The following is a 23,290-nucleotide window of genomic DNA, read 5'->3' as shown; positions in this document are numbered from 1 at the left end:
ACTTTGCCGCCATCTAATGGCGTAATAATGTAACTTCTGTTACTGTTCATGGTCAGGGACTATTTTTTCCAGTGGAAGGAAGGCTTTTAGTGACAATTTACTTCATGAAATCTGCATTGATACATATTTTTGGCTTTAATATTTGTGTGGTAACTGTTTCGCATCATGCCTAACAACGCCCTTCAGCCGTGACTTATTCACGATGCAGCACAGCCTCTCGTACCTTATTGCTTACTTAAATGTCTGACACCCGAAATAAACATTATGTGGTTGAAAACACTGCATATTTGTGATATATGAAAAGCGCTGAGCGTGTCCGTCTCTGGCTCAGCGCCAGCCACAGCGCGAAAAGCACATTTGAATTTAGCAGTTCATCACGTGATGCACTGAATGTTTTAATCATGATCGTATGCTCCAGTGACCAGCCTAGACTGATTACACCGGTGTGATCGTAAGCGTCAAAGGGTTAATTCAGAAAGTGACGTCAAATTCTGGGAAATAAAAATGGTCATGTTGAATTATTCACCCAGTTTTGTCAGTACAATCATAATTCTGAGCACATAATAAGTCAAGAAAGAGATGTAGTATGTGATCAAGGTATTCTGTGCATACAGAAAATGTGCATATTGTGTGCAGTATAATCCAGAAACAGTAAGAGGTTCTGAAAACAGCCCATGTCAATGATGTGTTTGGACAAGGTCATCTGTGACCTTCAAATTTAACTGTTACTAGTCGTAAATGTCAAGTTCAACAAGAGTGCTTTAAATAACCAGCAAGTACTGTTGTTCTCTCCAGGGAGTACAGGGATGGACAACAAATCGTCTGATATAGGTCACAGAAGACTATAAAATTTCATTGCTTCATCAACTTTTTTAAAATTTGGTTTTACTAAGCTGAGGCGTTTGATAGAAAGAACAGCACACACCATGGCACACTCTCTAGGGAGTGTGTAATTATTTTTCCCCAACTTCTGAAAAATATTTCATTATTTTGTGTTAGATGGTGATGGATCCATAAACTACATCCCAACAATTATTTTCAGACACCATTTACTACACTCACAAAAGAACAAAATAAAAGCATTATTAATTTTTCATGCGCTGCACTCGATGCTGTTTTATGGCCATGAAACATTAAATATCTGGCGAGTCATGAAGCAAAAATAGTACTGAACCCACTGCTCATACCCAACGGTAGATTTCAGCCTCTGCCACGTAGAAATCAGTCTGCATAGCACAGCATGGGCTTGACCTTAGCATCCTCACACATTATGAAATCACAATGACAAACTTTGCTGAAGGCTTCTGGGGTGCTTTTAGATTCATTTCTGAGCCATCATTTTCATCATGAATGTCTGTCAGTACATCTTTATGTACTGTTATAAGGTCTTTTTAAGTTAAGATTTGCTTAGAAATTTCTTTTTCCCCTCTTAAGATGTGGCTCTTCTGAACGTAATTGGCACTTGAGGAGTCTTGATGATTACTTTTGAGGCATTACATTTCCAGTGCGATAGTGAAAGTGTGAGACATGGCAGTTTGAGGTTTACTCACAAATGATTCTTTTATAACAGCTTCTATAGAAAGAACTGGAATGAAAAATAGCTATTGAGGATGGCACAGGGAGTGGGAATCTTAATACCATATGTGCTCCATATAGACTGACCTATTTCAACTTTAATGGATTTGTATGTTTTCTCCACGAGGGAATCGACTCTACTGAAAGGTCTGGCACATCCTCGATTACCAAACTACTGCACATCCCAGAAAAAGCCTACTCATGGGGATGATTTTGATTCATCCCAGTAACTTTGAATAGTTTGATTCTGTTCACTGAATACATTTGTTCAGATTTGTTTGCTGATTAATTCTGTGATCATTACAACATAAGGCACAAGTGAGCGTCTGAGTGTTATGTATGAGTCACTCTACAGATTCGTTCAATAACATCAAGTAGTTCACAAGGGAAATCGCATACAGCACTAATATAAAATACGCATTTTAAAAGAACAGCAGCTTAACGAAAAGTTTATTCAATTCCACTAGTGCTCCATCAGAGGAGACAGCTGAGCCTGAAGCTCAGAAAAGAGTCAATCGAAAAGAGTCAATCACCAATTGGTAAATTCACTGTGTCACTACAGAAGCTCCGGTTGAAATAGAAACAGTCAGTGTTCTGAGATGTGCGCTTATGACTGCACATGCGCATTGACTGGTCAAGCCTGAAAAATGCAGGGGTTTTTTTTTATTTGAGAATTTAGAAACAAAATTTATGAGACAGTTGTTGTGAGATTTCATTGGTGATTTCAAATATAAAATTTAATCGTACGCTTGGTGAACAGCTTTTGAGAACTTGATGTTTCCCCATTCAAAGAGATAGGAGCTATGCTTGCATGTCTGAAATAGCTGCCTGAGAGGCATTTCAAAGATGGCCGCCATGTGAAATCACTTGCCTTACAGGGACTTTGGTTTTAATTGTTGCACGAATGTTAGAAAGCTAAAGGTTGACAGCTTAAAAACTGTGCATATGATTAACTGTCCAATCAGAATGGATATTCAAATGAAGCAAACTACATTTGCGTAATCAGTCATGTCAGAGGTTACCATTCAAGCCAATCAGCTTTCAGTATCACATTAGTGTGTCATCAAACTCCTGTATGTTCAGTTAAGACAACGGGTGAAGAGAATTTTTAAAATTTATTCAAGATACTGATGAAATAAATTAATAAATATAAATCTGCCCTAATGAAGGATGAAGTTCCTCTATGTGAATAGATGCTGGATGAAATGGGGCTCTCCATTCATTTATATATAAATGTTTATAAAGAGACTGTATATGACACTGCAATATTTTTTCGAGAGATTATATTGCGTTATTTATTATCAAGACTATTTTAAGATGTCATGGGGATATAATCAGTTTATGGGAGAATAATTATCATAGCATATATTAATATAAAACCTGCTGCAATCATTTTCAACCTGCCCGAAAATTCCCTTTTTTAATATCTTGATACTAACAATCATAATAGTATAAATTATACTTTATAGTGCACTGGTCTTTATAAGCCCTTATTTCTCTCATCAAGAACATTAGCCTTCACTCTAAGAATCACATCCATCAATTCCGAATCAGAATAGGAATCAATTCAAATACAACGTTGCAACTACATGTCAGCTAACTCTCATTAGAGTAACAATTTATTTTGATGCTCCTCAACAGACATTCTACTGACTATAAGGGTGCTTTCATACCTGCCTCATTTAGTTCGGTTGCATCGCACTAGAGTCCGTTGTCCCCTTGGTGTGGTTCATTTGGGCAGGTGTGAATGCAGCAATCGCACCCGGGTGCACACCAAAAGTGGACCAAACAAGTGTACCGAGACCTCCTTCAAGAGGTGGTACACTTTCAAAAGAACTCTGGAGCGGTTTGCTTGAGATGTGAAAGCAATCCGACCCAAAGGACCAACAAACCAAACAGTATCATAATTCATAACAGGAAATGTGTTATATAAAAAGCAGTGGTGTCTGATTCTGTGAGTGAGCACATTAGTTACCGTAGTTGAAAACCAAAGAGCGCCTCTTCATCTTAAAATGTTGTGTAATTGCACTTCTCCGTGCAAGAATGCTGTCCTGATGAAGCCTTGATTCTGACTCTGCATTATAACATTCATATCGACACAGTTCGCCTACTAGACAGCGCTGGGAGATCCAGAGAGAGCACATTTGAATTTGCTGCAGTGTTAATATGAATGTAGTATATAATTTAACAGCAGGAATGACGGCTACATTTGTATAGTGTTTGTGTGTGTGTTGACAGTTACAAATAAAGCCACAATAAGCTCATGGAGCTAACTTGTCAGTCATTTTGATGGATGATGCTAAGGAAACTCTGACCAATAAGAGGACAATTGTACTTGCCTGTGACTTACATTAACACATTTTGGTACGCTTTGAAATGTTGCCTTGTGAAAGCGAACTGAACCAAGAAGAAAATGCAACATTGTAACATATTTAGTCCCTGTTTCGGAACAAAACAAACAATCCATAGGTGTGAAAATGCCCTTACTTTGCAACTACATGTCAACTTATTCTACTCCAACTCCAACTTTATTTATAGAGCACATAATAAAACAACATAGTTGACCATAGTCCTGTACAATAAAATAAAATGACAAAAATTAAAAACCACGACAAAAACCTCACACCCAACATTCTTGATAGCTACGGCGACAATACCTCAATACTCATACCTGATCAAAAGCCTATGTAAAAAAATATGTTTTTAACTGTTTCTTAAAATCATTTAGAGATGATAATTGTCTCAAATACGCTGGTAAACTGTTCCATAACCTTGGAGTCAACTCTGGACTTTAGTTTAGATCGCGGAACATGTAGGAGATTTTGTGCATTAGAACGTAATGACTCCTGAACATGAATTAGATCAGCAATGTATGGAGGGGCTGTGCAGTCTTAAATCTTAAAATTAATTCTATAAGGTACAGGTAACCAATGCAATGATCTCAAGACAGGGGTAATATGGTCATATTTCTGAGTACCTGTCAATAGCCTTGCAGCAGCATTTTGGACCATCTGTAATTGGTCCAAAAGTTTCGTTTGGGAACCATAATTAAGCGAGTTGCAATAATCTAGTCGGGAAAAAATAAAAACATGAATGATCTTCTCCAAGTCTGTACGTGCTAAGAAAGTCTTAATCTTAGCAATGATTCTAAGTTTAAAAAAAACTAGCTTTGACAACTTCACTTATTTGAGAGTTAAATTTTAAAGCACTGTCAAAGATCACGCCTAGATTTTTTACTTGATGTTTCCTGAAAGGGCTCAATGTACCTAGGTTAATTCCTGCCGTATCACTCATTTCAGAGGGACCAAATATAATCACCTCTGTTTTCAAATCATTGAGACACAAAAAGTTTGCAGCCATCCATGACTTCACCTCATCTACACAAGCTAACAAGTGCCCCAGGGCACTGGAAGAATTTGGGTTAAAGGACAAATACAATTGAGTATCATCAGTGTAAGAATGAAATGACACACCATATTTACCCAAAATCACTTCTAATGGCAGCATATAAAGAGAAAATAAAAAGGGTGCCAGGATCGAACCTTGCGGGATACCACATGTTAGAGGTGCCGAGGCTGATGCAAACTCTCCCATGCATACCGAAAAACTCCTATTTTGAAAGTAAGACTTTATCCATCTTAGGGCATTTCCACAAATACCCACACATGTTTCAAGACGAGATATCTGATGGTCAATCGTATTGAACGCTGCTGTCAAATCTAAGAGTAAAAGTACAGTAAAATTACCATGGTCGGTCGCAAGAAAAATATAGTTGCAGACCACTAGTAGGCAGTGTCCGCAGTCATGTTGAGGATCAAGGCAAAAGCTGAAGAAGAAGCAGCTTGTCATGTATGTTGTCAGAGAAGCTTACAAATAGAAACGGCAGAGAAGCGGCAAATAGGTAACGTCTTTTGTTGCAGTTTGACTGCATGTGTCCCCTGAAATAGAGTGTTTTTTCATTCATATGGAAGTTGAAAACGCTCGTTCTTCTCCGATTGCTCCGCGCCAGTTTTTTGACCTGAGGGAGGGGTTCTAGCAGACCAATCACAGCGCTTGCAGTCCTTGTAGAATTGACGCGTTGTTACATTTTTCAAGAGGTGCACGTCAAGGTACGTCGTAGGCTACGCGTGGTACACACAGCCTACGCCGTAGCTACGGTGTACACTCGACGCAGAAGTAATAAATCAGCCTTTAATAATCGAATCTATCGTTGAGAACAGAACATTAGGCTTATGACGATTTTTCTCAATGAGATCTGCAAAGAACCCCCAACAGTCTACTAATACTCAACTAATATTCTACTGAGAGTTTACAAGGCTGTTAATAGTTCAGCTAGTTCATTTGTAAAACAAAAGAGAGACATTAGAACAGAATAATAAAAAGCAAGAAGCCACAAGTGTCAGCCTCATGCTAAAGATCAGCAGGCTTTCGGCTTGACACTCTGTATAAATGTGATTCTTTAGTTAATCTAATTGTCTTATAATACAGAAGAGAGTAAGTTAATTACTCATGTTTCTCTGGACCTCTCACCACTGGAGCGGAGAGAGAGAGATATATAGAGCAGCCAGGGAGAAGATGGAGTATCAGAGGTCTGCTGCCTTTTCCAGTTGGCACAGGATGAATGCCTAATGACAGAGAGCACCGGCAGCAGTTCCAGCAGATTTCTGGTGATATATTTACATGACTTGATGCCAACTAACACTTCATTAAAGTAACATTGCATGAACTGGTGTTCATGAATTCTTGGCACCAACCAAGCAGACAAAAAAAGTGTTGACTGTTGTTACCATAGCTCGATTGGCATGATGCTAACAATGCAATTAAGGTCATGAAATGACTAATTTTAAAGCATTTAAGTGGTTTTGGATAGATATGCGTGTAGAATGTATAAATAAAATGTAATCTATTGCCTGTTTAAAGTCAGCATGAAACCGAAGTTGCGATAGTTGCGGTTTTTCTTCGTTATTGGGATGAATATCTGATTAAAACGGCTTCTTGAACAAGAAAGAACGTTTAGGGTGGGACTTGATTTTGTCCATTGTGAATTGATTGGATAGTTGGATAGTTGTGGTTTGCTATTGGTCAATCTCATGTGAGTGACAGGTTGCCCTGCCCTCGCGCCAGTGAACACATCATCAGAGAAGTGAATGTCGCAGAAAGAGGGAGGGGAAGTTATTTTGATTAAATATTACGAGAGCACATTTTAAAAAATAATGATGTGCACGGAGAAATCGTTTATAATACTGCAATATTCCATAAAAACATAAGAATTGTCCATTTTGATTACATGGTGACTTTAAAGAGCCACATTCTATATTACTTGAGTGGTAAATCTTGACAAAATGATTGGTCCCTATGATGATCAACAGTAGGCAGGATCTTCTGTGCCAGGAGATGAGGAATATAAGGGAAACATGCCAGTGCCAGGATGCCAAGATGATGCTGTAGCCAACATTACACACTTGTATCCAATGCTTTTCTGCATTTAAACTAGATTATAAAAGCATCTTTATATGTTTGTGCTTGCTTGAGTTTCAGTGAAAAGAATAAATTATCTCAGGGTACATGAGACACACTGTGGCATTTATGAAAGCATTCAAGACCCTTAACACAGACGGCTGTGGCATATGTATAATTTCAACGAACACTCTTTAAAATGACCCAGTGGTCAGTCTAGATAGAGCATTTGTCTTTCAAGTCAACATTAAAAGGTACTAATGACCCATTTTATATCTGTTGTCAGATGTATTTTTGACTATGTAGGGTGCTTAATTTTATCCATCATAATTTCACATCAGCCAAAAGAAAAGCTGTTTCAGAGGCATCTTTTTTCTTTGATTTTATGTCGACTGGACTACAGTATTTTCTGTAGTAGCAATGATTCATAATGTAATTCTCAGTACACATCTTCCAGGATATCTCTACCTTTCTCTCTCTGTCTCTCTTTTGTGAGCTTTGAGAAACCTGAGTCCTTCAACTGATGAGTCAATTTCTGAGAATGAGTCTGAATATATTGACTGCCACACAATACTTGCCCGATCATTGTCTTCAAAGAGAAATGGAATAAAATGTGATGCACATTCATGTGATTCACAGCTCTTTGTGAGTCACTTATAAATTTTGATTGTTCATTCAACAGTATGTTATTGAACTTTGAATGTGCACTGCTTTACCAGATCTATCTGGAGTACTCGTTTCGGTGTGTCTTTGTTGACAGCCTAACACAAAGCGTTTTTTATCTCTTTTCCAGCCTTCAAGTAAGAGCTACACTTCCCGTATAGAGGCGAGTACCTCATCCCTCCAACAGCCATGGCAGATGATTCGGACATGCGCAATGAGCTGACGGACATGCAGGCCAAAGCTGATCAGCTGGCCGATGAGGTAAGTACACCTTCAACCTCCATGGGCGGCACAAGTCTAAAAATAAACCCTAAATACGACAGTATATAAATAGACCCGTCCCAGCGTGAAGGAGAATGAACACACCATGACTTCTAGATGTGCAGTAGAAGACAGAACCACTCTAAAGAGCATCTCTGAATTAATAAATCCGTTTTGTGCAAAAAGAAGCAGCTCTATATTAAGACTGCTCATCCATTTGTCATGGAGCAGGGGAGGCTGCTTGGTTACCAGGCAGAAGCAGTGGTGATCAGTGAGAGGTTCTCCACACACACTCGTTTCAGACAGAAACGGCCTCCCTCACAGCACCTTCCCAGTGGGGGTTCTGCACTAGCTTTGATAGACCTGTAATCACACTGGTCTCCTGCTGAACAATCAGAACTTTGACACACAACTCCATGTGGGAGGGTTAACACAGGTGATTGACCATGTCATCAAAATTTTAGTGCACATGGGATTATTATTAATATGGCCAATGCACATAGGGCCTTGATTATTTTACTATGTTATACTGACACAAAAAAGACAGTTCACCCAGAAATTAAAATTCTGTAATCATTTACCCACATCCTCATGTCATTCCAAACCTGTATGCAACAAATGAAGATATTTTCAACACTATATTGTCCATAAAATGAAAGTAAATGAAGCACAAAACAACACTGGACCCCGTTAACTTTCATTGTATAAACTTTTTTTGTCTTCAAAATATCTTTTTCTGTGTTCACAGAAGAAAGAAAATGATATGGGTTTGGAACAAACTTGACAGTGAGTAAATTCATTTTTGGGTGAACTATCTTTATAAGAAAAGTACTTTTTTTATCTCAATCAATTCAAAAGTAATATAATTTTTGTTTTACCACTGCTTGACAGTGTTGAGGAGTAGGGTAAACGTAATTTCACCAAGTCCATCATGTTCTTGGATCAACATCTTTGTTGATCCTGGAGCAACATTCCAATCGACCAATCAGATTTGAGGGACAAGTTTACAGTTTATGTTAAGTTTAGGCTTACAACAAGGGTTAATGGCTTCTGCACCATTCTTATTCACCTATCATTTCCCTCTGATTTTAGGGATACATTATATGTAGGGTTAGGTTTAAGAGTAGGGTTAGGACTAAATATTCGGACAGGAATGTTGTTCCAGGATCAACAAAATATGTTGATTCAGGAACATGTCTTACTTGGCAAAATCACGGTGACCTAAGAAGTAGCTAACTACAAGTAGTGACACTACTAACTTAACCACATTTTTCAGTAGTTTGACAGTAGCTCAGTTGCTTTTAAAAAAGTGTAGCTTTTCCAGTAGCTAACTTACTGTTATTTGACGCCTCTTGTGGCTTTACGGTTCACTGACAAGAAATCGCCTGATGATTACGTAAAGGACGGGTGGGTTGATATTTCACTTGAATCGACTGGTAAAGGTTACACTTCTGTATGTAATCTATGCAAACCAAAGATAAAACGCTATCTGCATCGAAGGCTTCAAGCACTAATTTTAGGACGCACATACAGGTAAGTAATAGAATAATTATCCTGCTTTATTGCACTCTATATCCAATGTGTATTAATGTGTTTTAATTACATTAATGAATCAGTGTTTCCCATTAATTACATAGACTAAACTGTCCCGCCAAAATTTTGTAATGAACCTAAAATATCACTAACGTTGTGTTTTGCGCCATTGCTTTGGCAAAGCATCTGTCAATTGAACAAAAAATGAATTTGCGATATGGCTTAGTGTGCTTATCACACGACAAAGGCTATGATTTATTTAAATAGGTATATAGCTTAGTATGTTGTGGCATGTCTCAGAGCGTGCATGTATTTTGTTTTTGCAATGATGTTACATTTGTTGCAATTTTGCTCTTTGACTTTGATAGCCAGTTTGAGATAGATATTTGAGTATTGTGTGTCTTTAGTTTACAAGATAAAACAATATATTCTACTCTTTGAAATCACAGTTGTATTGCATTACATTGTTTTAAACCCCAAATCTTTAACTTAAAACATTCTGCATTAACAATTATTCAGTTATTTATAATATACAATCTTGTATCTTGTAGTGTCTAACTACTTTTTTGTAGAAGGGTAGCTTGACTGTATCTTGATTACTTTGACTTATGAGTAGCTTGTAGCTTGTCAAACTACAGTTTCAGAGTAGCTTCCCCAACACTGCTGCTTGAAGCTGAAGTATGCAATGTATGCACCACTAGAGGCACTAAAAGAAATTACAAAATATAATTGTTTCCAGACATGTGTCCAAAACACTCAGCTAATACAGCTAATACATTTGAAATTACGTGAATGTGATTTCGCATACACAATAAGCATGACTTCTGAAATGTTCTGGGACTGGGTTCATTTGAAGCCAAAATGTAAGAGCATATGTCGTGAGATAAACATAGACTTGCCAACTAGTCGACTATTTTTCTGGAGGACTTGATGATGAGTTAGAAGGACTTCTATTTGTAAAAAATAGCATAGGAAACAGTATTAACATTGAAAAAAATTACACACTTCACCTTCAAGGCCTCACAGTGACTAGGTGGTGTATGGTTCCATATGATATATGCTATAGTGCTTGATGATAGCTCTCTAAAAAGAAAATCAGGATCACAATAATGATCTTTAATTCCAGCCTGCTATTGAGCGTCCTGTGGCGCTGCACAGTCATATTTCTTCAGCTCAGATATATACACTAGACTGGAATGGGAGAGCTTTAAATATTCATGAGTGGATAATACTATCTTGAGCTTTCTTTGAAGGAACAGGAAGGAAGGGAGGGGGAAGAGAAATGGCTGTACATTCAGCTCAGTCTGAACTTGGCAGCCATTAGTAACATGCTGTCAGAACTGATATTATGAACATTATGGCCTTGTACCAACTGTAGTGCTGAACACATAGCATTCAAATAATAATATGAAAAACAAGCAGGATCACATTAGCTGTTGTGGTTATTGTGAATAATAATAATAAGTATATTTTTCTTTCTACAGTCTTTGGAGAGTACTCGCCGCATGCTGCAGCTGGTTGAAGAGGTAAGATATTAACTTAACTGAGTAATAGTGGAAAACTGGAAATTATACACAGTGATCACTAGGACATATTCAAACTCAGTTTGGCTGTATATGAAAGGTGTATGTGAAGGCCGTTTTTACAAAGAGGTTGTTTCACTGCTTGTTTTCATGCCCTCTGAAGGTCAGAAATCGAGACAGTAAAAAAGCACCAAATTTCCGCTCTGTGATAAAAATCAATAATGATTTCAGAGAAACTCCATCTATGTGTTACTGATAGGGCAGTGGTGAGACACCGGAGAGAAAAGAGACTTTCTGGTGTCTAATAGGGATCAAAAACTCTTGACCCCACATGTGGAGATGAGATACTGTTCAGAAAAGATTGTGGTTGGTTTGGAGACTGCCCTTCTCCAAAAAACAACCCTATAGGTCGTTTTTCAAGCACCTTATTACGACCTATATTTACGTTTTAAAGTCATGCGGCCTCTAGCTGCCGTAAAAATAATGACAGTGTCGTGCTACGTCTGTCGTCATGAAATAACGTATGACCGTCGTTACCAATCAAAATGCGTGTTCATTTAAATGCAATGTGTGGACTTTTTACATGGTCCCTTGCCCGCCATTTGTTCTATTTCCATTTAGCAAAACTCATCTTTTTGTTAACGACTACACCTACCCCAACCCTAAACCTACCCTCAGTGATTTATAGTGCATATACACTTTATGAGCACGTGCGTTCCCTGGGATCAAACCCACGATCACATGATCGCATATTGTTTTACATTGCAATGCATTACAAATTGAGCTACGCAAAACCTGAAATATGACGCAGATAAAAGGGTACAATGCATTAAAATGAAAGTGTCCTGTTGTCGATAGTGGCGCAACTTTAGTAAAAGCTCTTATGGGTCGTATTTCAGGGAAGTGACAAACAACCTATATGGGCGTATTGGTTGGAGGACATGTTGTTGGTTTGGCATTATAAAGGCCAGAAAACTGACCTAGACCTAAAATATTAGTTTCAGTGTGATAGAAAATATTTAAATCATATGGTTTCTTTTTTTATTTTAAAGTTCAACAAGAAGAGGAGCTCGCACACATAATAATTATGTTTAATTATTATAATAAATAATAATATTATTATAATAATTATTAGGTTGTACGGCTTTTCAGCTGTTTTTCACAAGGTTTTCTGGGGATTTCATAATGTCAAATTATCTCAGAATATATATATATATTTGTTCAACTGATGTAACTGATGTTCAAAATCAGTAAGATTTTGTAATGATTTTGAAAGAAGTCTCTTATGCTCACCAAGGCTGCATTTATTTGATCAGAAATACAGTCAAAACAGTAATATTGTGAAATATTATAATAACTTTAAAAATACTTTAAAATAAATTTAAAATAACTGTTCTGTATTTTAATATATTTAAAAAATAATTATTATTCCTATGATGGCAAAGTTGAATTTTCAGCATCATTACTCCAGTCTTCAGTGTCACATGATCCTTCAGAAATCATTCTAATATACTGATTAGGTGAAAGAAACATTTATTATTATTATCAATGTTGAAAACAGTTGTGCTGCTCAATATTTTATATATTTATTTTTTTCCATTCTTTTGTTGAATTGAAATAACAAATATTATTTGAAATAGATTTTTTTGCAACAATTTGTTTACAAAGACTTTATTGTATTTTTCAATCAATTTAATGCATTCTTGCTGAATAAAAGTATTAATTTCTTTTAAACAAAAAAAATTACTGACTGTTTAGGTATTGGGTAGGATTAAGAATGTAGAATAAGGTCATGCAGAATAAGGCATTAATATGTGCTAAATAATTACTAATAAACAGCCAATATTCTAGTAATATGCATGCTAATAAGCAACTAATTAAAAGGCCCTAAAATAAAGTGTTACCGGTGATGGTTACTGAAAATTACATCTTGAAATTGGTTATTCAAGGTTGCAAACAAATCATCCCCCCATATCATTTTAGCTATTGTTGGAAGAAAATTGCATACTTGGGTTGCTAATGAACTTCAAAGTTCAGCAGTGCTGAACAAATATAATGTTCCCATCTGGTACTTGCATCTGATTTCATATAAGGCGCTTCCCGTTTCCATTATGCCACATGTCAATTTAAATGCTGAGTAAATGCATATACCTGTTATTATTAGAATAAAATGAGTCAACAGACCTGATAATTGGGGATGTTTGACTAAATTAAGTCAATTTTTGTTTCATTTCATAAAAGGAAATTCCTGTACGTATTTGGTGCTATAACATACCACAGCAGTGCTTGATCGTCTAGTTAAAATAATGAGGTGTTGTGGGATTTGGAGTAAGATAATCAGCTGTTTTATTTAGGTCAATATAGCCTGCGTGTGCCTCAGAGAACAACTTGCCATATTGCACACACATCCTCTAGTGCCTTTAGAGTTCAATCCAGTGCTCTGTTTACAATCCTGAATAATTTTAGCTCCATACTGTCTGCCACCTCGTAGCCTTCTTTTAATTACCTGCCAAATTATAAAAAAACGCTTATGAAGATTTCAATAGTTGTGATAATGCTGCGTGCTACAGTCTGTCCTCTGCCGAGATACTCTTTTATTCCCTGCTGTTCTTTTCTCTTCTTATATCTGACGTGAATATGTGTGAATGTCATCTTCACCTGTAGGCTTCTCTCATTTGTTTGTTATTTCCTCTTTTTTCTTGCTTTGCCATTCTTGATGGATTAGAGTAAAGATGCTGGTATCAGAACTTTGGTTATGCTGGATGAACAGGGAGGTAAGTTACGGCGAAAAACACATTGTGGAATCATTTAATAAGGTTGTGCAGTAAGTCATTTTTATTTGCTTATTTTAACGGTTACTCATAATGCTTTTCCAGATGAGCTATTTTGCAGATTTAAGAAATGATGCATAAGGACGTTTTAAACATAATTTATGATCATAAACATCAGTCTGTCTTGTCAAAAGTGAAGCTTTGAGAGTCATGTAAGAGGTAAACTGAACGATCGATGTTGCTGGTAATGACAAACAGCTCTCCTCTTCACCAGATGAAATATATCTGTGTACAATCCCTGGGGTGAAAGACTTTCCAGTTAACACTCATTGCTACTTTAGGATAATTAGGCAATTCAATTCCACAAACAGCATAGGCATTTTAATGAAAAATAAAACAATAATTGATTTATCAATGATGTGACTCAGTTTAATAGAAGCAGTCACGTTTCTATGATAAATTAAGCCCTTAAAATGCTTGAGGCTTTATTCAGTTTTATGTGGATAATAAGAAGTGTAGAGCTCCTTTCCACATGGAAGAGAAATTTTAATTAGTCTGTCAAAACAACATACAGCCCTTGCTCTTATTGTGTTAAATTATAAATGTTGTGTTCCTCAGACTGCGTAAAGGGCAATCCATTTCCTACCTTAAATGATCCCGCCACCTTCTTGCCTCCAGTTTTAGAGCAGAACAACAGCACGTCCCATACGTAAAGCTGTGCTCTGATTGCTGCATGCAATAGTCTCCTAGAGCTCAGGAGGCTTCCAGTTAGCTGTTCACTAGACATATAAAGGGAGCAATCAAAACTGTCTTTAAAAAAACTAAAAAAAAAAACCCTAAATGCCCATTTCTGCTGTAACAACCTGAAGTCAGTCTAACTCAAGGGCACAGTGGTAGTGGCTCATTAATCACATTTTCAGCCTACAACCTCTGGGTACCAGCCTACGTTGTTAACCATCCCAAAGGAACGCTACTCCATCTGTTTTATTTACATGTAGAACATGTTGAGATTTTCGCTATTCTTTGAAGAATCCTTGCATTTAACAAGCAAGACTTGTATAACTAAGCACAGTTAAATTTCTTTATCATAATGAAATCTGCTTTGCTACCAGGAGTGGGATTTGAAACCACAAGGACATGCATCTGATGGATGATATACATTCAAAATTATGTTTTCTCTCACCTTTATTATGCAAACAGGTTGTAGATATCGAAATTGCTCCTTGATATACACTCAAAATTATGTTTTCTCTCACCTTTATTATGCAAAGCAGAATTCCTGAACCAGTTCATGCTAGAATAAATGTTTGTTACCAGGAGTGGGGTTTGAACCCACGTGGTCATTTGTCCATTGGATCTTAAGTTCAACACCTCAACCACTCAGCCATCCTGGTCGCTTTCAACAGGTTGTAGATGTCGAAATTGCTCCTTGATATACATTCAAAATTATGTTTTCTCTCACCTTTATAAAGCGAAGCATAATTTCCGAACCAGTTCATGCTAGAATAGATGTTTGTTACCAAGAGTAGGGTTTGAACCCACGTGGACATTTGTCCATTGGATCTTAAGTCCAACGCCTTAACCACTCGGCCATCCTGGTCACTTTAAACAGGTTGTAGATATCGAAATTGCTCCTTGATATACACTCAAAATTATGTTTTCTCTCGCCTTTGTTATGCAAAGCAGAATTCCTGAACCAATTCTTGCAAGAATAGATGTTTATTACCAGGAGTGGGGTTTGAACCCACGTGGACATTTGTCCATTGGATTTTAAGTCCAACACCTCAACCACTCGGCCATCCTGGTCATTTTAAACAGGTTGTAGATATCGAAATTGCTCCTTGATATTCACTCAAAATTATGTTTTCTCTCGCCTTTGTTATGCAAAGCAGAATTCCTGAACCAGTTCTTGCTAGAATAAATGTTTGTTACCAGGAGTGGGGTTTAAACCCACGTGGACATTTGTCCATTGGATCTTAAGTCCAACGCCTTAACAACTCAGCCATCCTGGTCATTTTAAACAGGTTGTAGATGTCGAAATTGCTCCTTGATATACATTCAAAATTATGTTTTCTCTCACCTTTATAAAGCAAAGCATAGTTTCCAACCCAGCTCATGCTAGAATAGATGTTTGTTACCAGGAGTGGGGTTTGAACCCACGTGGACATTTGTCCATTGGATCTTAAGGCCAACGCCTTAACCACTCAGCCATCCTGGTCACTTTAAACAGGTTGTAGATGTCGAAATTGCTCCTTGATATACATTCAAAATTATGTTTTCTCTCGCCTTTATAATGCAAAGCAGAATTCCAGAACCAGTTCATGCTAGAATAGATGTTTGTTACCAGGAGTGGGGTTTGAACCCACGTGGACATTTGTCCATTGGATCTTAAGTCCAACGCCTTAACCACTCGGCCATCCTGGTCATTTTAAGCAGGTTGTAGATGTTGAAATTGCTCCTTGATATACATTCAAAATTATGTTTTCTCTCACCTTTATAATGCAAAGCAGAATTCCTGAACCAATTCTTGCTAGAATAGATGTTTATTACCAGGAGTGGGGTTTGAACCCACGTGGACATTTGTCCATTGGATCTTAAGTCGAAATTGCTCCTTGATATACATTCAAAATTATGTTTTCTCTCACCTTTATAAAGCGAAGCATAATTTCCAAACCAGTTCATGCTAGAATAGATGTTTGTTACCAGGAGTGGGGTTTGAACCCAGAAAATAATGTTTTCTCTCACCTTTATGAAGCAAAGCATAGTTTCCAAACCAGTTCATGCTAGAACAGATGTTTGTTACCAGGAGTGGGGTTTGAACCCACGTGGACATTTGTCCATTGGATCTTAAGTCCAACGCCTTAACCACTCGGCCATCCTGGTCATTTGAAGCAGGTTGTAGATGTTGAAATTGCTCCTTAATATACATTCAAAATTATGTTTTCTCTCGCCTTCATAATGCAAAGCAGAATTCCTGAACCAATTCTTGCTAGAATAGATGTTTATTACCAGGAGTGGGGTTTGAACCCACGTGGACATTTGTCCATTGGATCTTAACTCCAACGCCTTAACCACTCGGCCATCCTGGTCATTTTAAGCAGGTTGTAGATGTCGAAATTGCTCCTTGATATACATTCAAAATTATGTCTTCTCTCGCCTTCATAATGCAAAGCAGAATTCCTGAACCAATTCTTGCTAGAATAGATGTTTATTACCAGGAGTGGGGTTTGAACCCACGTGGACATTTGTCCATTGGATCTTAAGTCCAACGCCTTAACCACTCGGCCATCCTGGTCTCTTTAAACAGCTTGTAGATGTCGAAATTGCTCCTTGATATACATTCAAACGTATGTTTTCTCTCGCCTTCATAATGCAAAGCAGAATTCCTGAACCAGGGTTTGAACCCACGTGGACATTTGTCCATTGGATCTTAAGTCCAACGCCTTAACCACTCGGCCATCCTGGTCACTTTAAACAGATTGTAGATGTCGAAATTGCTCCTTGATATACATTCAAAATTATGTTTTCTCTCACCTTCATAATGCAAAGCAGAATTCCTGAACCAAATCTTGCCAGAATAGATGTTTATTACCAGGAGTGGGGTTTGAACCCACATGGACATTTGTCCATTGGATCTTAAGTCCAACGCCTTAACCACTCGGCCATCCTGGTCTCTTTAAACAGCTTGTAGATATCGAAATTGCTCCTTGATATACATTCAAACTTATGTTTTCTCTCGCCTTCATAATGCAAAGCAGAATTCCTGAACCAGTTCTTGCTAGAATAGATGTTTGTTACCAGGAGTGGGGTTTGAACCCACGTGGACATTTGTCCATTGGATCTTAAGTTCAACACCTCAACCACTCGGCCATCCTGGTCACTTTCAACAGGTTGTAGATGTCGAAATTGCTCCTTGATATACATTCAAAATTATGTTTTCTTTCACCTTTATAAAGCGAAGCATAATTTCCAAACCAGTTCATGCTAGAATAGATGTTTGTTACCAGGAGTGGGGTTTGAACCCACATTTGTCCATTGGATCTTAAGTCCAACGCCTTAACCACTCGGCCATCCTGGTCATTATTAAACAGAAATTATAATTCTTTTACCAGGAGTGGCAGTTGAACCCATGAGAACATCAGTTTATTGGATCTTAAGTCCAACGCCTTAACCACTCGGCCATCTCAGTTAATTTTTTAGCTGTTTGGAAAGGCACTAAAGCAGAGGTGGATGCGCCACAATCTCTTCTGTTCTTCCACTTACATGCAAAAAAGTGAATACATCACTGTCAGCCAATGAAGAGACCAGTCCCTCACAGTCTCTTTCTCACCCCCTTCCCCCTCTTTGTTCAGTCACGCTGCTGCTCATGGGATTAGCAGCAAAGCCCAATTAGCCGTTTTTCTTTTTGTCGCTATAAGGTAGTAACCTCACACTAGACCATGTCAGTTGTGTTTAAACTAGCTAAGAGGAATAAAATTAAGGGCAGATGAACAGACACTTAATAGAGAATCTTATTATTGTTATTCATTTTCATAAAATTGCAACATCTGTTTTGCTCCCCCAGGGATTTTACAGTTTTCTAAAGCCCTAAAGGAATGTTTATCCCTTCAGTCAGTTGTTCATTTCAGTTCATGAATGATCAACCATTACATTCTTCAGACTACTTCCCCTTACCACACAAAAACTAATACTTATGCTTCATATTTCACTCTTATTTGTTCTGTATTTCGGTTCTGTTTCTGATCATCTTCTCTCTTTCCAGCATTTGCTCATGATGTCTTATTCATAAACATCCTGACTGTTTTTTTTTTCTTTCCAGTTTATCTCAGACAGGGTCAATTACTCAGGGGTGGAAAGATATACTCAGTAAAAGTATACTCAAGTAAAAGTACCATTACTTTCTGAAAAAAATGTAGTGTGAATAGAAGAAAAAATTAATTGTCCAAAAAAACTACTTGAGTAAAGGCTGATTTATACTTCTGCGTCGGACCTACGCCGGAGCCTCTGCGCCGTAGGCTATGCGTCTGTTTGTTGTCCGCGTCGACGTGCATGCAGACCACTAGGAGGCAGTGTCCGCGGTCATGTTGAGGATCAAGGCAAAAGCCGAAGAAGAAGCAGCTTGTCATGTACGTTGTCAGAGAAGCTTGCAAATAGAAGCGGCAAATAGGTAACGACTTTTGTTGCAGTTTGACTGAATTTGTCCCCTGAAATAGAGTGTTTTTTCATTCATATGGAAGTTGAAAACGCTCGCTCATCTCCGATTGCTCCGCGCCAGTTTTTTGACTTGAGGGAGGGGTTCTAGCAGACCAATCACAGCGCTTGCGGTCCTGCGTAGAATTAACGCGTTGTTACATTTTTGAAGAGGTGCACGTCAGGCTACATCGTAAGCTACGTGTGCTACACACAGCCTACGCCGTACACTCGACGCAGAAGTATAAATCAGCCTTAAGAGTAGCTTATTTAAAAGTACTCATGAGTAGTGAGTAGTGAGTACTGAGTTGCGGATTCTACCCCCTTATAATAAAGCGCTGTACAAACTTGAAATACATTGTAATTCCATTCCATTTTATATGTTACAATTTAAATGTAAATGCACATTGTACTACCTTTTACAAAGCTACATTTACTCAAACTGTTATGTTGATAAAATAATTTGTAAGAAAAAATTGCATCAAATATGGAAGTATTTCAGGGGAAATCTTCAAAAGAAAAAAACCCCCTACACAAACGCACATCTCACAGAGCTGCGGCGATCTCAGGGAAAAAACTGCTCTATCTGCAGCGTCCACAACTGAATGGAACAAAAAATGTTGAACTTAAAAAATGTTTTTGCGCAAGTGCACTTGTTAAATGAATGATTGTATGAAATGGATAAAACAAAAAACATTGTTCGCATCACGCGCTGACAGAGATGCTATATAATACCATGGGTCATCAATAAGGTACTGAATTTGGCCCTCCAATTTCAACACATTAAGCCATGATAAGCTGTTTTTCCACATTAAGCATTTTAGAATGTCCCCAACACAAATGTTCTCATACTAAACTCATTAAGAGTCTGCCGACTACTCCAGGACGCGCGTGATGGAGAGATGCAGATCACCCGTCTCTCTATATGCTGAAGTAAATAAATGGGAGTGGGAATTCCACGCATTATGAATGTGGCACTTGCGAGAGTTGTCAACATTGTACGCAATACATTGTATGCATTGTACGCAACTTCTCACCAAATATCAGGCCCTGTAGATAGGCTAGCCTATAAAAAGATCATTTAGTAAAGGCACCCACACACTACAAGATAATCGGGCCAATTTTCGGGCCCAAATCTCCCCTTCCGACAATCCAAGGTAAAGCCAGATTATCTTGATGGTTCTACAGATTATTGTATCAGATTTTCCTGGTGTGATGGGTGTTAAGAGTCATTGAATCTGATCGGAAGAACATCAGGGCCACACCGATCTCAAATCCTGTTGACTGAAGGGAACCCTGAGCACTCTGTAGATTGTCACGTGGAACAAAATGATACTCAACCAGAAAGCAAACTGACAGAAGCATAACGCGACTTGATCCAAACAGTGAATTTTCTGTAAAAAGCAGTCCAAACATTATCACCAATATGCCCATCGTCTGCCATGTTTGTTTACTCTAAAGTCACGTTTGACCGCAAGAGATTTTGCGAGATTTCCCATGTTCACAGTCGAGACTCTGGTTATTTGTGAATGTATAAAAATAAAATTAAAGCAAGCATGTAACGACCACAAACGACAAAATAGTGGAGTAAAAGTACAGATACATCACTTAAAATGATAGACAAGATTTTAAACTACTTAAAAATGTAAAAGTTTTGATAAAAACTACTGTAACATATGTATTTGTCACTTCACACCCCTGCAATTACTGCCTTGTCATGCCAAGCCTGTATGCCAACAACCACTGGATTCCCTAAAGCCATAAACATATTGCTTTTTAAAAACCGATAGTTCACCCAGAAATGTTGTTCTGAACCTGTATGTCTTTTTTTTCTTCCATGGAAGTGTGATGATACTTTTACGATGCTTTTTTATGATTTTGGAGCTTGACAGCCCAAGTCATTCCCCTTTTGCTTTCACTATGTGGAATAAAGCGATATTTTAAAAACCTCTTTTTGTGTTCTATGAAGGAAAATATGTCATATGGGTTTGGAACAACACGAGGGTGAGTAAATTATGACAGAATTTTCATTTTGGGGTGAACTATCTCTTTACTGCTGTAATTTAATTGAGGCAAATTGTCAAATTGAGCATGAATTAAACAGGTAAATGCATTTGGGTTAAAAAGACACTTGTTATTTGCATATGAGCTCTACGCTTCATAGACCATCTTCTCTGCACGACCTAACCTAACCACCCACCGCCATCATTCAAATGTCTCACGCGTTTTGAGTAGATGTGTTTCTGGACAACTTAGATGTCATTTGTCATCATCGTTTGTCTGCCAGGATGCAAAGTCTCATTTCATTGCTGTCACCCCTTTGTCCTGACCAGAACAACTCGAGCGTGTTGAAGATGGCATGAACCATATCAACAAAGACATGATGGAAGCTGAGAAAAGTTTAAAAGATGTAGGCAAATGCTGTGGACTTGTATGTCCCTGCGACAAGTAGGTACTGGTGAAGCGTCCAAGGCTTTCACCTGTCTGCTGCTGTCTGACTGTCTCTTGTCACTGTGAATGTTTAAGCCTCTCTCTTTCTTTTTGTCCCTCTTTTCCTCCTTGCCTTTCCTTTCTCTTTCTCTCCTTGTTCCTTTTCCGCACTCTTTAATTTCTTTTGGGGGAATAATTGACTAATGTATAAATCAGAACAACTGGAGCGCATCGAAGAGGGAATGGATCAGATCAATAAGGACATGAAAGAAGCAGAAAAGAATTTGACGGATCTAGGAAATCTCTGTGGTCTATGTCCGTGTCCATGTAACAAGTAGGTGATGCCTGTCGCCCGCCCGCCTGCCTGCTTGCCTGCCTGAACCCGACAAATAGGAAATAAAAGCACGTGGCCAGTTTGCACGCTCGCTCTTGCTCGTCCGTAGCTGCGACTTCCCCCCACTGCGCTCTGCCTGGACTACTTCTCTGTGCATGGGGATGGTGGTAGAGCTAAGTCCGTCTGCGGCGCCACTGGTTAACCCATAGTTGTAGCTGTAGGCCCTCCTCTCTGCCGGCTGAATGCGCAAATATGCTGGGCTCTATGCTTCACTGATCCGTTGGTCAAGGACTGTTGTACTTAAATGTTAAGTGCCTGCTTAATATGCATGTGCTACTTTTTCGAAATTCAAGCATTACACACTCCTTGAATGAACTTTGTGGACCGCAGATTAGAAATTCACGCTTTATTTACTCAAGGCTGGCAGAGCTGGCTTCTTATAGGGGTTCCCTAAAAGGCAAAGCATGTCACTGCATGTGGGTAAAATGGTGAAAAATGTTATCTTGGCAATATAAATGGCCAATGTAATTGATTATAGTACAGCTGATTTCTAATTATGTGCTATTCGTTTCTTATTGAAGGTGCACTTTAAGTCATTTTTTCTTTTATTTAAAAAAGTTAGTTCTGATCCTCAAATCTGATTGGTTGAGTGACATTCTAAAAGTGCTCATATATAGTCCAACAGACTTTTCATCGTTTTTATCACTAATGTTTGTGTGTCAGTCATAGTTTTTTAGTTATTCCTTCTGCAGGTTTCTAAGACAAGTGACTGCCTTCATTTATTCACCGAATGTTCAAAAACACTGATTTGTTCAGTAACAAAACAATTGACTTTTTAAGTGAGTCATTGAATCATTTTCTCAACCGATTCGTTCAACACTGATGCATTCAGTAACAAAACAATGAACTCTTTAAGTGAGTCATTGAATCATTTTTTTTCAACTGATTTGCATAGCCATTAAATCGTTAAAGGCACAATATGTAAAATTTTTGCAGTAAAATATCCAAAAACCACTAGGCCAGTGTTATATATTTTGTTCAGTGTTTCCAGTGTTTACAAATATTTCCAACTACTTGTAAATCATGAGAAAATCGCGATTTTAACCAAGGAGTCACCTGTCAAAAGCGTTATATCCGCGTTACCCTCGGTTTTCGATTTTATTTTGTAGAAACCATGGAAACACTAAAGACGCTTTAATATATTACATGTTATATTAGACAAGGGAACAACTGTTTGGTTACATTTATAGACAGAAAACGAAATATTGTTATGTAGCTCAACACGTTTAGTCTTACTGTTTAAATCTAGTTTTCTTCATTTTCTGAGAGTACCATGCTTTTACCATGCCTCAGAGAAAAACACTATTTTATCAAGTAGCCAAGTAATACAGCATTCTCTCCATCATACAATATGTTTTAAAATTAATTGCATGCCATTTATCAACACAAGCCATCCAGCATTTATTAATATGATATTCTAATATCGATCTGTCTTACGGCAGTGTGCAACAAGTGTTTCACAGCAGCCGCCGAGCAAACGCACAGATTAACGT

At 37.9% G+C, this 23,290-nt stretch overlaps 1 protein-coding gene and 12 non-coding genes across 14 annotated transcripts in view; 1 reads left to right on the top strand and 12 right to left on the bottom strand.

The window, feature by feature from the left end:
• snap25b (synaptosome associated protein 25b) overlaps positions 1-23,290 on the top strand; it is a 48,358-nt gene that overhangs the window by 16,325 nt on the left and 8,743 nt on the right. The window contains exons 2-5 of one of the 2 annotated variants that reach the window (XM_051868783.1): positions 7,826-7,956; positions 10,974-11,015; positions 13,738-13,786; positions 21,620-21,737. In XM_051868783.1, the coding sequence (XP_051724743.1) occupies positions 7,885-7,956; positions 10,974-11,015; positions 13,738-13,786; positions 21,620-21,737 (281 nt within the window). In that variant the 5' untranslated portion in view covers positions 7,826-7,884. Of the gene's footprint in view, positions 1-7,825; positions 7,957-10,973; positions 11,016-13,737; positions 13,787-21,306; positions 21,422-21,619; positions 21,738-23,290 lie in introns of both variants that reach the window. The other variant, XM_051868785.1, reaches the window with a different exon arrangement.
• trnal-uaa (transfer RNA leucine (anticodon UAA)) lies at positions 15,095-15,177 on the bottom strand. Its single transcript has one exon. It is a non-coding gene; the product is annotated as a tRNA-Leu (tRNA).
• trnal-uaa (transfer RNA leucine (anticodon UAA)) lies at positions 15,301-15,383 on the bottom strand. Its single transcript has one exon. It is a non-coding gene; the product is annotated as a tRNA-Leu (tRNA).
• Positions 15,507-15,589, bottom strand: trnal-uaa (transfer RNA leucine (anticodon UAA)). Its single transcript has one exon. It is a non-coding gene; the product is annotated as a tRNA-Leu (tRNA).
• On the bottom strand, positions 15,713-15,795 carry trnal-uaa (transfer RNA leucine (anticodon UAA)). The gene has a single exon. It is a non-coding gene; the product is annotated as a tRNA-Leu (tRNA).
• Positions 15,919-16,001, bottom strand: trnal-uaa (transfer RNA leucine (anticodon UAA)). Its single transcript has one exon. It is a non-coding gene; the product is annotated as a tRNA-Leu (tRNA).
• trnal-uaa (transfer RNA leucine (anticodon UAA)) lies at positions 16,125-16,207 on the bottom strand. Its single transcript has one exon. It is a non-coding gene; the product is annotated as a tRNA-Leu (tRNA).
• Positions 16,584-16,666, bottom strand: trnal-uaa (transfer RNA leucine (anticodon UAA)). Its single transcript has one exon. It is a non-coding gene; the product is annotated as a tRNA-Leu (tRNA).
• trnal-uaa (transfer RNA leucine (anticodon UAA)) lies at positions 16,790-16,872 on the bottom strand. Its single transcript has one exon. It is a non-coding gene; the product is annotated as a tRNA-Leu (tRNA).
• Positions 16,996-17,078, bottom strand: trnal-uaa (transfer RNA leucine (anticodon UAA)). Its single transcript has one exon. It is a non-coding gene; the product is annotated as a tRNA-Leu (tRNA).
• trnal-uaa (transfer RNA leucine (anticodon UAA)) lies at positions 17,373-17,455 on the bottom strand. Its single transcript has one exon. It is a non-coding gene; the product is annotated as a tRNA-Leu (tRNA).
• On the bottom strand, positions 17,579-17,661 carry trnal-uaa (transfer RNA leucine (anticodon UAA)). Its single transcript has one exon. It is a non-coding gene; the product is annotated as a tRNA-Leu (tRNA).
• trnal-uaa (transfer RNA leucine (anticodon UAA)) lies at positions 17,785-17,861 on the bottom strand. Its single transcript has one exon. It is a non-coding gene; the product is annotated as a tRNA-Leu (tRNA).

Source organism: Ctenopharyngodon idella, chromosome 17 (genome assembly GCF_019924925.1).
Source record: "Ctenopharyngodon idella isolate HZGC_01 chromosome 17, HZGC01, whole genome shotgun sequence".
Classification (NCBI taxonomy): Eukaryota; Metazoa; Chordata; class Actinopteri; order Cypriniformes; family Xenocyprididae; genus Ctenopharyngodon; species Ctenopharyngodon idella.
This window is presented reverse-complemented; position numbering and strand designations above follow the sequence as displayed.